At 42.3% G+C, this 15,409-nt stretch overlaps 1 protein-coding gene across 1 annotated transcript in view; it reads right to left on the bottom strand.

Annotated features, from left to right (window-relative positions):
• Positions 1–10,949: 10,949 nt before the first annotated feature.
• Positions 10,950–15,409, bottom strand: part of Igfl4 (IGF like family member 4) — a 9,954-nt gene continuing 5,494 nt past the window's right edge. The window contains exon 3 of the mRNA XM_026777982.1: positions 10,950–10,997. Within this exon, the coding sequence (XP_026633783.1) occupies positions 10,950–10,997 (48 nt within the window). The remainder of the gene's footprint in view (positions 10,998–15,409) is intronic.

The raw sequence follows: 15,409 nt of genomic DNA, 5'->3' as shown, positions 1-15,409 counted from the left end.
TATTCTGTCAATCATGTTATAAATAAATGCTGATTAGCCGAGGTGGGAAAACCAGACAGGAAGTAAAAATGATGTATTGAGAACAGGAGAATTCTGGGAAGAAGGAAGTTGATTCCTCCCACTCCTGCCCAGACCACCAAAGCAGCAGGATGTGATCTGCCTCACTGAAATAGGTACTGAGCCACATGACTAACATAGATCAGAAAAATGGGTTAATCAAGATGTGAGAGTTAGCCAGTGAGAGGCTAGAGCTAATGGGCCAATCACCTTATATTTTATGTAGACCTATGTGTGATTTTCTTTGGGGATAAACAGTTGTGGGGTACTGGGCAGGACAGAAAACACAAACAAACAAGCCAGGCACCTCATGTTACAAAAGTACTTTCAATTCTGGTGTAGGAGGTCCTTCTCTTTATGTGTTGCTTTCATTGGTTAATCAATAAAGAAACTGCTTGGCCTGATAGGGTAGAACTTAGGTAGGAGAAGAAGACAGAACTGAATGCTGGGAAGAAGGACAGAGGGAGAGATGCCATGGATCTCCTGCCTGAGACAGACGCTGGTTAGAATCTTGCCTCTAAGCCACAGTCACATTGCGAAACACAGATTAATAGAAATGGGTTAAATTAAGATGTAAGAATTATCCAATAAGAAGTTAGAGCTAATGGGCCAGGCAGTGTTTAAATGAATACAATTTCTGTGTGATTATTTTGGGTTTAAGATAGCCGGGTGGCCGGGATGACAAGCAGCCCACTCCTCCTGTTACACAATTCTATATTTAGAAAGCAACCAAAGAAAATTTAAAATTTTGAGACTGTGACTATAATAGTAGCCAGTGCTTTAATATGGCTAACCAATAACTTACAATGACTCCGTTGACTAACTTTTGAAGTCCTTACATCATGCATCATTCTAAGCCTCATTTTTCACATACTTACATCACGTCCTTAGACTCTCATAATTTTTATAAACTTTCACGTAATCATTTACCATGCGGCATAGGTGTTGATTACTGAAAGCAGTCATTGAAATCAAGCTCTTTTAAATAAAGATAATAAAAGATTAGTTAGTAATAGTAGTAAGGTAGCTTGTGTTTGTCTTTACATTGAAAACTGTTTTGTGAGTTCATCTCTTCTTGTGTGAAGCCCTTCAGTATGGAAAATCTGTCTGTGAGTCTGCCTTTCTCAGCAGGAGACCGGGTATATCTAGAAAAAGCAAGGTCTGGTTTTTACATCTGAAATGGACTGACCAGGCAGCTGCAGACTTTGCTGCTATTAGACTGACAGGGCTACAGTTAGCCATCAGCCTCATCAGAGAGCTGAGAAGGATAACTTTGAGTAGGAAGTAGAATCCGAACTGCCTCTCTATCAATTAAAAGACTTACCAGCTTCCTGGACAGTTACCATAGGCTCCTCTGCAGGCATCTCCTCATCTTTATTGGGAGCAGAAGTCCTCAGTTTTTGGCTGTCACAGAGGGCAGCATTTAATCTTTTGCAGTCACACACTAAACAAAAGTTGAATCAAAGTTACATAATAACATATGGTAGCAAATTAAGATTGCCTATTGACTTACCCAGTCTTCTATCACCACGGCCATGACAATTCTTTATAAAGGAAAGCATTTGGTTGGGACTCACAGTGTCAGAGGTTTAGCCCATTTACCATCATGGTGAGGAGCAGATCACGAAGCAGGAAGGTGTGGTGCTCAAGAGCCCCACAGGCAGCAGGAAGAGGGGGAACCACTGGGTCTGGCTTGAGCCTTTGAAACCTCAATGTCCACACCCTCAGTGACACACTTCCTCCAACAAGGCCACACCTCCTATTCCTTTCAAATAGTGCCATTCCTTGGTGAGCAAACATCCAGATTTATGAACCACAAGCATTCAAATCTATGAACCTGTGGAGGCCATTCTCATTCAAGTCACTGCACCTATGCCTAGATTTTTAAATTGTCAACCTCTTGTTGCAAGTTTTAAGCTTACTTTCCATCACAGATTTTAAATCACACTGAATGACTTTACAACTACCAAAGTAAAAAAGGGTTACAAAATAGTCTTACAAATCTTGAGATAAAGTTCATACTTTAGCAAAACTTTTAGAGATGTGATGGAGGAGTATGATAGAGCTAAATAAAATCAAGAAGAGGAACATGAGATAAGCAGTAGTGATTTCTACTGGGAATAGTGTATAGCTGCTTTAGCTCTCATAGTGCTTTTTTCCTGGGCTGTTCCACTTTTCTCTTCTTCTCCCTGTCACAGTCAGGTGGCCTTCAGGGACAGGGATTTCAGAGGAAGCTTTTAAACAAGCATGTTTAGTTCTGTAGAGAGAGGGTCACAACCCAGTTCCAGAGCCATCTTTTTCATGAAATAAAACAGCATAAAACTATTTTGAAAAATATATCCAAACACCAAAGATATTTGAATCTCTGTAAAACTGAGCTTTGCAATGGGGTGGGGGGAAGAGAGAGATATCAAGGAAAACAAAGGAGACTCAGAGATAAGAGATTCTTGAGAGTGGAGAACAGAGAAAGTTTAGAGATAAGAGATTGTGGGGGTCATTTGTTTGTGCAGTAGCAGAAGTTGTTGCACTATGCAAGAATTTGGAAATCAAGAGTGCCATCTTTGGCCATTGATTGAGCTGTATTGAGGCTAAGTCATTTGCAATAAGACACAATGAAATCTCCAAACAGAAGCAGATTAGAGAAGGGGGGGAAATGGTCACAAAGAGGCTAAAGATTTCAGGGTGGGAGGAGTCCCATGACAGGTAAAGAATGAGGATGGAAAACAGAATATGCCATGCAGAGAGAGCTTGGGTAAAGAGAGTTTATTTAGAGGGTATTGGTAGTGTATTAGGGAGAAGAGAAAGAGAGAGAAAAAAGATATAGAGAGAGGGAAGAGGAGAGAAGAGAAGGGAAGAAAGAGAGACAGAGCTGCCTCTTTAAAAGAATGGTACAGAGAGGCGAGGAAGGGGGCCAAGGTGAGCTGCCGCAGTGGGCAAAAGGAGAGGAAGAGAGAGAGTGAGAGAAAGAGCAAGAGAGAGACTGGGAAAGGCTGGAACTTGTCTTTTAAAGGGACAGGTGACAGGGGCAGGCCAGCTTAATCTTAACAACAGAAACTATTCCAGAGGAAGGATTCCAATAAGCTCCAGGAGAAAGCTGAGAGCATGTGGAGAAGGAAAGCAAGGATGTGAGAGAGAAAGCTAACTGTTCTGGTCACAGGAATTTCAATCCAGGGTGTCCCAAATCATAACTGAGAGGCATCCCTCTCCATGTGATGGAGACCCAGTTGGGTGAGGGAAGCTACCCGACTCACCTGTATGACTTTTATAGAGTCAGAGTAAGAAGGAGGAAGAGTAGTAGGTAGGTTCCAAGAGCCAACAGGGACAGAGCAGGAAACTTGAGGTGACACTTACTTAAGTACTAGGAGATAGTAGGTAGAAGGAAGAAGTAGCTGAAGAGATAGACTCTGTAGGCAAATATGGTGGGTAGCAGAAGCCAGTAAAAACAAATGATCCATATCTCAGGACAGTCAAATTAGTGGTTTGGTTCAGTTAGGAGAGGCTGGGCCCCTTGGAAAGTGGTTAAAAAGCTTCCTAGGTTTTGACATCAGGTGTATAAATTGTCAACATGACTGTTCCATGATATGGATAAGGGAAAGGTTTTTTTTACTGTAGATATGAGAGAATGAATATCCACAGCAGAGAGAGAAAGTAGCAGGTTGAACATGGCCAGAAGAATGGACCTGACTGTTGGAGAAGCAGAAGCAGATCATGGAGGAAGGAGGAGAGAGAGAGAGAGAGAGAGAGAGAGAGAGAGAGAGAGAGAGAGAGAGAGAATCGGAGGAGAGAGAATGAAAAGGAAGATAGAGAGCTGAAGATGAAGAGTGTGAACAAAAGGGGGAGTACAGCCAAAATCACAGGAGAATGAGTAGTGGGGAGGGGGCAAGTTCATGAGCTGGAGGAATGTAGGAGAATAGCCAAGAAGAGCAAGGATGCTAGCATTGACACTGAAATCTGTAACAGGCCTTTGAGATACTGAGGGAGTCCAGAGGCCAGCATGCACTTTGATGTGTGAATAGGCACCACGTGAGAGAGAGAGAGAGGGAGAGAAAGAGAGAGAGATAGAGAGAGAGAGAGAGAGGGCAGAGTCAAGGAGAAGTCATGTAGCTGCCACTGGAGACAGATGCGCCAGAACATTGCAGGTAAGCTACAGTCATGTGTTAATACACAGATTAATAGATTAATAGAAAGGGGTTAATCAAAGATAGAAGAGCTGGCTAACAATACACTTAAGTTGTTGGCCTAGCAGTGTTGTAATTAATACAGTTTCTGTGCTAACATTTTGGGTCAGGGCACCTGGGAATGAACGAACAGCTTCCCCCAACAAAGAACCTTTGTCTAACCACCAGAATTTGGGGGAACTGAAGTTCACTATGGACCTGACAGCCTACTCTGGTCTTCATCTTATAAAAACTTCTATTCATTTTTTTTTTAAAAAAAAAAACAATCCTCTGATTACCTGTGGACTCAGATTCTCTGAACCAAAAATATGTTGTGATTTTAATGTTTTGTTTTATTTTTCATAATTTTTACACAATATATACAAACATACTGATAAATTAACCTGCTTTCATCTTAGGCCTAAAACCCATCTTATAGTAAGACAAACTAGGTTCATTCCTGTTTACGATTAATCTGTTTCTCAAGGATTGGGCTATGCCCCACCTGTAACTTTAAATAAGGATAGCCAAAACAATCTGATACAATAAAGGATTGTCTGGAGGCATTAGCATCCCTGACTTCAAACTCTATTACAGAGCTACAGTATTGAAAACAGCTTGGTCTTGGCATAAAAACAGAGAAGTCGACCAACGGAATCGAATAGAAGACCCACAAATGTATGAACACATGATTTTCGATAAAGGAGCTAAAAGTATACAATAGAAAAAAGAGAGCATCTTCAAAAAACTGTGCTGGCAAAACTGGATGTCAATCTGTAGAAGAATGAAAATAGATCCATATCTATCACCATGCACAAAACTCAAGTCCAAATGGATTAAAGTCCTCAATATCAGGCTGAACACACTGAGCTTGAGAGAAGAGAAAGTGGGAAGTACTCTACAACACATGGGCACAGGAGACCACTTCCTACATATAACCCCAGGAGCACATACATTAAGGGCCTCATTGAATAAATGGGACCTACTAAAACTGAGAAGCTTCCGTAAAGCAAAGGACATTGTCACCAAGACAAAAAGGCAACCCACTTACTGGGAGAAGATCTTCACCAACCCCGCAACTGACAAAGGTCTGATCTCCAAAATATATAAAGAAATCAAGAAACTAGACCGTAAAAGGCTAATTAACCCAATTATAAAATGGGACACTGAGCTGAACAGAGAATTCTCAACAGAAGTTCAAATGGCCAAAAGACACTTAAGGTCATGCTCAACTTCCTTAGAGATCAGGGAAATGCAAATCAAGACAACTTTAAGATACCATCTTACACCTGTCAGAATGGCTAAAATCAAAAACACCAATGATAGCCTTTGCTGGAGAGGTTGTGGAGAAAGGGGTACACTCATCCATTGCTGGTAGGAATGCAAACTTGTGCAACCACTCTGGAAAGTAGTGTGGCAGTTTCTCAGGAAATTCGGGATCAACCTACCCCTGGACCCAGCAATACCACTCTTGGGAATATACCCAAGAGAGGCCCTATCATACAACAAAAGTATATGCTCAACTATGTTCATAGCAGCATTGTTTGTAATAGCCAGAACCTGAAAACAACCTAGATGCCCTTCAATGGAAGAATGGATGAAGAAAGTATGGAAAATATACATATTAGAGTACTACTCAGCAGTAAAAAACAAGTACTTCTTGAATTTTGCATACAAATGGATGGAAATAGAAAACACTATCCTGAGTGAGGTAAGCCAGACCCAAAAAGAGGAACATGGGATGTACTCACTCATATTTGGTTTCTAGCCATAAATAAAGGACATTGAGCCTATAATTCGTGATCCTAGAGAAGATAAATAAGAAGGTGAATCCAATGACAAACATATAGGCATCCTCCTGAATATTAACCTGCATCAGGTGATAAAAGGAGACAGAGACAGAGACCCACATTGGAGCACCGGACTGAAATCTCAAGGTCTAAATCAGGAGCAGAAGGAGAGAGACCACGAGCAAGGAACTCAGGACCGCGAGGGGTGCACCCACACATTGAGACAATGGGGATGTTCTATCAGGAACCCACTAAGGCCAGCTGGCCTGGGTCTGAAAAAGCCTGGAATAAAACTGGACTTGCTGAACATAGCGGACAATGAGGACTACTGAGTACTCAAGAACAATGGCAATGGGTTTTTGATCCTACTGCACGTACTGGCTTTGAGGGAGCCTAGGCAGTTTGGATGCTGACCTTACTAGACCTGGATGGAGGTGGGTGGTCCTTGGACTTCCCACAGGTCAGGGAACCCTGATTGTTCTTCGAGCTGATGAGGGAGGGGGACTTGATCGGGGGATGGGGAGGGAAATGGGAGGCGGTGGCGGGGAGAAGGCAGAAATCTTAAATAAATAAATTAATTAATTAAAAACTAAATAAATAAAGAATTAAAAAAGTCTGAGCATGTTGTTTAAGTTATATAAAATTATGAAAGGACAAAGATATATCTAATATTAAAATTTCTAAGTTCTATGATTAACAATGATAAAAAACTGACTTTAACGAACATCATATCAAAGTTTATTTTAAAATATCTGGCTTTCATGAAAGGGAAAAGAAAATTTTCATTCTATATCTTTGTCCAGACTTGGCAAGAATGGTATAAGGCTGAAGGAAATCCTGTGAAGGAGTCAAGGTTGAAGTTTCTGGGGACCCAATGCCTCTTGTGGTGTGGTCACCAATTGTTGGGTAAAAAGGGCCAGTGAAAGAACTCTTCGACCCTCAGACCAGAGCCAAAGAAACACACCTTGCTTCAAACCAAGTTCAAGACTTGAAATCCCACCAATCCCTGAGCTTGACCAGGATCTCCCCAGCAAAGAGTTATAGCCCTTGCTCTGGAAGAGGTTTCCTTAATGCAAGTGTAGCAACTCTGTTCCAGTAGGAGAAGGATTTACAGCTCTGCTCTGCTCTGCTCCAGTAAAAGAACGGCCATTACAACAAACCTCACTGCAAAGATTTATTGGGAGGGAAAAATCCAGGAGAGTAGCTGCCTTTGTTATAGTGAAAAGCAGTGACAAACCAACAGGATGTAGGGCTCATATATAGTTTCATGGGGGCAGAGCTTTCCAGCTCTGGAAAACCACTGGTCATCCTGCTCCCATCAAGTTCCCAGGAGTCTGGGATTATACTACAAGGCTAGGTCAGCCAAGGACACTTTTTCCCAAAGTCACAGTGTCCTTTAGACATTAAAGTTCTTTCAAATGGCTACCAGATATGCATTTTTCCAGGGATCCAACAAGATAATACACATATGCACATACAGAGAAACACCTACACAGACACACAGGCATGCACTCCAGACACAAAAACACATACACACGGAGACACAGACACAAACAGTACACAGACACACAGATATACAATCATAGACACACATAGACACACACACACAAAGACACATGCAGAAATATAGACACACAGACATATACATAACACACAGACAGATACACATACACACACAGCTACAGACACACACAGAGCAGATAGACACACACACACACACCATCCACCACACAGAAACAACAGACACAAACACACAGAGACATACAGACATACACACAGAAACACATGCACAGAAACACACAAACACACACAGACATACATTCACACAGAAACACACAGAGACAAACACACATACACAGACACACAGAGACACACAGGAACCATGGACACACACCACACAGACACACCCAACACAAATACACACACACAGGTACACATACAGACTCACACACACACACACACTCACAAGCCACACAGACACATAGATGTACACACATAGAAACATACACATACCACAGAGACATACACACCACACAGACACATATATAGGCACACACCAAGTTCCCTCATGCTATACCCCACAGCACAGGGATAGAGCAAGTCCCTCTCTCTGCCCAGTACTCACCTGCACAGATGCCCAAGAAATCCTGCCAGATCAGTAACACTAACAACAGCTGGGCTAGGAGTAGAGTTCTGGGTTCCAAAGACAGCATCATCTTCCTTTGCCTTGAAGAACCATCTGAGCTCACTTTACAGATTCAAATCCAGGTAGGTTTGTCTTCCTTCTTCCACCCACACCAGAACAGATTCAAAGCCAGGTAGGTTTGTCTTCCTTCTTCCACCCACACCAGAATGCCAAGGAGAATAGGCAAGTGTATCATGGGGCACCTCAGGTGGAGGAGATCCTGAAAGGACAGGTAACAATAGCTGGCTTGGTGGAAGGGCAAATGGTGAAGTCTGGGGCTCAGTGGAAGCTGGGAGTTGGTGATGTGATGAGAATGCTTTGGAGTCAGGCCACCCTGATTCAAATCCTGTACTGTTCCTTACTAGGCACTAAAATGTTCCTTTACAGCTATCCCTACTACACTCTCTGCAATAAGCAGGAAGATTTCTTCTTGATGTTTTCATCAGGAGTCTGGCATATATATAAACTGCCCATCAACCAGAAACCTGGGATTTCCCACTCCCTGCCTCAAGACTTCAGTATTCTCTCATGCCCTCACAGGACTCAGAATTCTTGGAATTTCCCTTCTGCATATGTATCCTGTTAGTAACTTAATTGAGAATTAATAAAGAAATCAAAGAAGGGAAATTTTGTTGTTTGGGTTCAGCTATGTTGTTCCTGGATCCACTTTAGCTCCTGGGGCTGAATTCACCACCCACTGCTGCTGAACAGAACCTGTCCAGCCTGCTCATAAATATTTTTAAATGGTAAAAGTAACAGGGTAGCCATCTGGAAAGTACACATAACTACAGAATTCTCCTCCCCCCCAGATCAGATGATAAGAAGGCTTGAAAAACAACAGGTGAGGTTTGAAAATAAAATTTGTGAAAAGTCCCTAGACACAAGCCAATCAGGGTTGAACTCATCATCCCATACCCTGCTTATGTAACTTTTCTGGGTTTTTACTTTAAATAATGCCAATTGCTTTGACAAAGTCTCTGCCTGCTTGTATTGTGCATACAATAAACCTTGCTTTGCATTTCAGTGAGTCGGTCTCCTTGGTGGTCTTTTGGGATCCTCGTGGACTGGATATAACAGTAAGAAAAGGGCAGGCCTCCCACAGATATCAACAAAACATGGCTATCAAGTTGCAGTTAAGACTAAGCACCTCCCTTTGTATTAAGGCTGAGCAAGGTAACCCAGCCTGCAGAGTAGGGGCCCAAAAGTCTGTAAAGAGTCTGAGACAGGCTCTGTTCCCACCATTAGGAGTCCTACAAGAATACCACACTATACAACTATAATATATATTCACAATGCCTAAGTCAATCCCATGCAGTCTCCCTAGTTGTTGGTTCAGTCTCTATTAGCTTAGGTTAGGTGATTCTGTGAGTTTTCTTGTGGTGTCCTTGACTCTTCTGGTTCCTACAATCATTTCTCCCCCTCTTCTACAGGATTCCTAGACTCCTTTTGACTGTAGGTCTCTGTATCTCTCTGATGACAATTGGGCTAGGCACTAATCTGGTCACAGGCGATGGCCAGTTCAGATTTTGTATCCACTATTGCTAGGAATAGTCTTATCTGGGGTCTTCCTTGTAGATTTCTGGGACGTTCCCTTGTGCCAGGCTTTTATCTGACCCTCAAATGTTCTCCCTTTCCAGTAGTATCTTTCATTACTCTCGCCCTCTGATCTGATCCCCATAAACTGATCTCTTATTCTCCCACCCTCACCCACCCCCAGTCTCCTCATGAAATCTCTTCTATTTCCCCTTCCCAGGGATATATGGGCATCCTTTGTTACCTAGTCTCTCTGAATCCCAGGCACAGGCAGGTGAGTTGGATGTCAGGCTGGACTCCCTAGAGAGTGTCAGGACAGTCTGAACTATGTAGAGAGATCTCTCCTGGAAAGAGAGACAGAGACAGAGATAGGGAAAGACAGAGACAGAGAGAGACACACATAGAGTAACTCATCAAGTGTGAATGATTAGAGACTTGCTCATTTATACTAGTTGGCCATTAAGGGCAGTTCTGTTCTCACGACCTCAACAGCTCCCCATAGGTCCCTCATTTCAATACGCCTTAATGCTGACCACTCCTTTATTAAGAAATCAAGATTCTATTATACAAATTCTAGGGAACACACTCAAATCGTGGTGATGATTAAAAACTTCATTATCAACCCATATCACATTCTGTGTGACCTGCAAATCTACTGCCTAAAATGACCTAGAGAAATAAGATCTGGTAGAGTGGCTTCAGTGGTATTGTTCCAGAAAGGGAGAGTAGGAGAGAGATGGCTGTGGAGTGAGAGAGGCATGAGAAAGATAATCATGTGGTAGTCCAGGGTTGCGAAAGTAGGACTCAACAGAAACTGCACTTCTGGGAACACACAACCACGCTGTCTCCATCTCCTCCTCTCAAAGTCTGGACTGGAATAGGATCCCCAACTGGGTACAGACCCCAGAAATGGGAGAGGCTGTGCTATCAGGGTTTGATCTGGGACCCTGGACTGCATAACCCTTATTCTGGGAGGCACGGGGTTCCAGGAAGCAACACTGGAAGCAGAGTCAGAAGACACTGCTGGTTTCAGAAGTGAGTACCTTTCAAGTGAGAGTTGCTCCAAGGGTGGTAGGTAGGGTGGTAGGTCTGGTCCCCGTATCCAGGGTGCTAGGTGGCACGCCATAGGCCTGTATCTATGAAAGACAGATTTGAGGTGGAAGTCCTCAGTTTCTTAGAGGACAATAGTAAACAGCATCATTCAGCGAAGAACCTGAGGACAGTTCGTCACATCTGCCTGTATCTCCTGCAAAGGGGCATGTCATTTTCTACAACCTGATGGTAAGCATAAGCAGAAATTCAGAAGACTCAATTCACTGTCGTGTTTTGCACTTGTGCTGTTGAAGTTGTTTTAATTATTTAATTTTTTACTTTTTTTTAAAATATTTATTTATTATGTGTACAGCATTCCTTCCATGTGTGCCCGCAAGCCAGAAGGGGGCGCCAGGTCTCATTACAGATGGCTGTGAGCCACCATGTGGTTGCTGGGAATTGAACTCAGGACCTTTGGAAGAGCAGTCAGTGCTCTTAACCGCTGAGCCATCTCTCCAGCCCTAATTTTTTACTTTTGAGGCAGGGTTTCTCTACACAGCCCCAACTGTCCTGGAATTTACCACACAGACTGTGCTAGCCTCAAAATTATGGAGCTCTACCTGTCTCTGCCTCCCAAGTGCTGGAATTAAATGCATCATCATACCTGGCCCTTTTAAGTTATTTTAAAACCAGTATGCAAAGGACCAGGTTTAATAATGGTGTTTTCACACATATAACATTATATATCATTGTTATTTTCCCTTCCCCTCTGCTCTCCCCTGTCTCTCCTGGCCCTGCACTGATTCCTTCCCTCCTGTCATGCAGTCCTTCCATCCGCGTTCATGTCACATGAGTTGTTAGAGCACTCCTTAGATCAGTGGTTCTCAAGCTGCCTAACACTGAGACCCTTTAATACAGTTCCTCGTGTTGTGCTGAACCCCAATCACAAAATTATTTTCATTGCTACTTCATAACTGTAATTTTGCTACTGTTATGAATCACAATGTAAATATCTGTTTTTCTCCATGGTTATTCCTGTAAATGACCAAAGGGGTCACAAACCACAGGTTGAGAACCATTCCTTAGACATTAGATTATCCCCTACTCTCTCATGATCCCCTTTCTACTTTCAGAAAAAAACCTCTATGTACACACATATACATATACACATTTACACATGCAAACATACGCATACATATACACACACGTGCATTTATACACACACACACACACACACACGCATGCTCACACCATGCACATGAGTTTATACCTAGATAGCTTGTATGAGAGGAAGCATGAAGTTTCATCTTTCTGAGCTGGATTCTCTGTGATATAATGACTTCAGAGCTTTCACGAATATGAGTAACATAACAGGGAACTGACAAAGTGCTTGACCATTTGTAATCTAAAGGGGATGCACTGAATCCTCCAGCAAAAGTTGACATGTTCATCATAAGCCACATTCTCCAGCCATACCACACACTACTCATTAGATAGCCTGAATGTGTACCTGAGGTTCTTTACAAGCACATACATATAAAACAACTCCAGTTATTTGGTTATTACTTGTCTTACCATATTGGAAACATGACTATTAAGAGTGTGTGTTGTATTCACTAGTGTTCATGTGTGTCTGTGGAGGTCATGGGGAGAGCATGTGGAGGTTAAGGCTGGCTTCAAGTGTTTCTGTGTCACCTTCAACTTTACATTTTGAGACATTATCTCCCACTGAACCTAAAGTCCCCATTTTGGCTAGACTGACTGGTAAGTGACTCCACCCCAATACTGGGGTTACAGGTTCTCACAACCATCCTAACTTTTATGGGACTCTAGTAGAGTCATTGTGTATAGGGCAACATTAGAATGTAACAGTTGTTTCTCTTTGGATTGAGGGTAAGAGTAGAATGTATTAGTGTTTGTTTGAGGTACTAAGACCTTGAGGAAACTACAGAGCACAGTGATTGTTTTCTATGATTTATAGAGTTGTTTTTCTGAGGAAGATTTTCATCCATTGCATGACTTTAGTCATAAGACTATCCAGGCACCCTTAGAGCATCTTGAATTATTGGGTATGACAAACAATACACAATAAGGACTGACGTTGAAAGGGTGTGACGATTTCCTTGAGAGAACATACTGAATAGATTAAAGGGACCTTGGTATGAGAAACTTTTCCTATCCCCCAAATAATGCTTGTATACAATCAATAAATATGCTTTGAATGGGGTTCAAGGTTCAGTTCACATAAACTGTTCCTCCCTGTTGCCAGAGAGCTTAAAACGACTTTCTGAAGGGACTCTCCTTCTTTGGGCAATCTGTGCAACACAGACCCCAACACTTTTACACAGATGATGGGATCTAAACTCAGGCCTTCTGTTTGGCCAGCAAGCATGTTGTTTTCTCAGTCATGCCCCCAGCCCCAAGATACCCACAGTTCTTCAGTATAGAGCCAAACTTACCACTACCAAGGCCAACCACCTCTAGTGTTATCTTCTGTGTCGGCTGTAGTAAGACCTCAGCATTTGGGTCTTCTTCACAGTTTTCTTTAGCCCAGCTTCACTATCAGACTTTGTAACATTCACCCCAACTTTTACTGCATACTTTTTCTGAGAATCTTACTTCTACATCTTCAGAAGACACATGAAATCCTGCTCTAAAGCCATTTCATACTGGCTAGCCCTCTCTACAGCTCCAAAATGGGTGGCTTTTGAGGTGAGTGCTGTGATCAATGCCATTATTAGTTTGTGTGTCCTTCTGATAGAGATGGGAATCCCACACCATCATCAAACTCTCAAACAGATCTGTTGTAATAGGAGCGGCAGGGCTGCATCCCCGGCACCCGGCTGCCCGCATAGCTTATGCCCCGAAATAATTACACGGAAACTGTATTCTTTTAAACCCTGCCTGGCCCATTAGTTCCAGCCTCTTATTGGCTAGCTCTTACATATTGATCTAATCCATTTCTAATAATTTGTGTAGCCCACGAGGTGGCTTACCAGGGAAGATCTTAACCTGTGTCTATGTCTGGTGGGAGAATCATGGCAACTCCTGACTCGGCATCTTTCTCCCAGCATTTTGTTCTGTTTACTCCACCCACCTAAGGGTTGGCCTATCAAATGGGCCTAGGCAGTTTCTTTATTAATTAACCAATGAAAGCAACAGATTAGAAAGAAATCAATCCCACATCATTTCCCCTTTTTCTGTTTAAACAAAAAAGAAAGGCTTTAACTTTAACATAGTAAAATTACATATAACAAAACAGTTATCAAGTAAGAATTACAGTTACAATATTTATATCTATTTTATCTTTATCATAACTAAGAAAAACTATAACTATAACCATTCTTCAATTCCATCAAAGACTCCAGAAGGATATAGTATTACCTAAGTAAACAACTTCCAAAACTCTAGAAATGACAGAGACATCTTGCTGTCTGGACAGTCACCCAAAGTTCTTTTGTACCATTGGGGCATCCATCTTTGGCCTACAGGCCCATATGGTTAGAACAGTGACAGGTCACCTTTAAAGGGCTTTCCCTCTTTGAGGCAGTCTGGGCTTCTGTGAGATCAGAGAGCAGAGCTTCCTCTAACAGAACTGTGAGGACAGAGGACAGGACTGGCTCCCCTGAGTGGAACCAACAGCTCACAGCATATTATCATTGTGCAATTCAGGTCATGATGTACTGTCCACTCTTCCTGTGACTGCAGCAATGACTAGTGATTGTAGGCATAGAGTTGGCTCTGAGCCACAGGCACTGCCCTCTGTCCCTGCAGATGACAGATGCTGCTGATATCTTGGAATCCTGCAGCCCCAGATATGCAGGGTCCTGTGTCAGGGTCTAGCAAAATGGAGAACAGCACAGCTATATGATAGAAAGAACTGTGACACTGTCTGACTTCATCCAGTAAGCCTCAGGCACAGAACAGGAGCTGCCCAGCAATTTAAGCTCCTTCCTCGACCATAGGTTGAAAGAATCCTCTGTTCCATGCTGTAGAACTCATGTACTTCTCATCCTTATCCAGGCTGGCTGTAAACTTTTGTTCCCCCCTGAGGGGAGGAAACTCAATTATCTAGATGCAATGCTGATGGCTTCATGGAACAGAGCTCCTACTCAAGGAATAAACATTGATTTCATTTCTTCCCCTTGGGATTTTCCTGGTAGAAACTACTGTACCCTAGGCTTCCAGTATTACAAATATGAGGAATTATTGTGGTAGCATTCCAAAAAACAAAAGCCTGGATCAAGAATGCTTTGGCTGTACTTCCACTCTGGAGTATAGAAGAGAGGGTGGAAATAATGTAAGAGATTCAGGAAGTCTTCTTTGATACTGTATCTTCTAGACATGTCAGAGAAACTGCACCCATGAAAACTCTACAATATTGCTCTCCAAATAAGACCTGAACAAGGACACCTCCAGTTTAACTCAACATGTATGGGATAAATCTCACAATGTCCAATCCTCAGATAAAGAGCTACAAGCAACTGATGACTGATTAGAGAGGGAGAATTAGACTTCCCCAGGAAGGAGACTCCTTATTGGTTATTCAATATCAAGTGGTCAGTCCTAGAAACATGCAAGCAACACTAAACAGACTGAAGCTGTTGTATTTATATATTTATTTGTTTATATATATATATGAGTAATAATGACAA

The sequence above is a fragment of the Microtus ochrogaster genome, unplaced genomic scaffold (genome assembly GCF_000317375.1).
Source record: "Microtus ochrogaster isolate Prairie Vole_2 unplaced genomic scaffold, MicOch1.0 UNK96, whole genome shotgun sequence".
In the NCBI taxonomy this organism is placed as follows: Eukaryota; Metazoa; Chordata; class Mammalia; order Rodentia; family Cricetidae; genus Microtus; species Microtus ochrogaster.
This window is presented reverse-complemented; position numbering and strand designations above follow the sequence as displayed.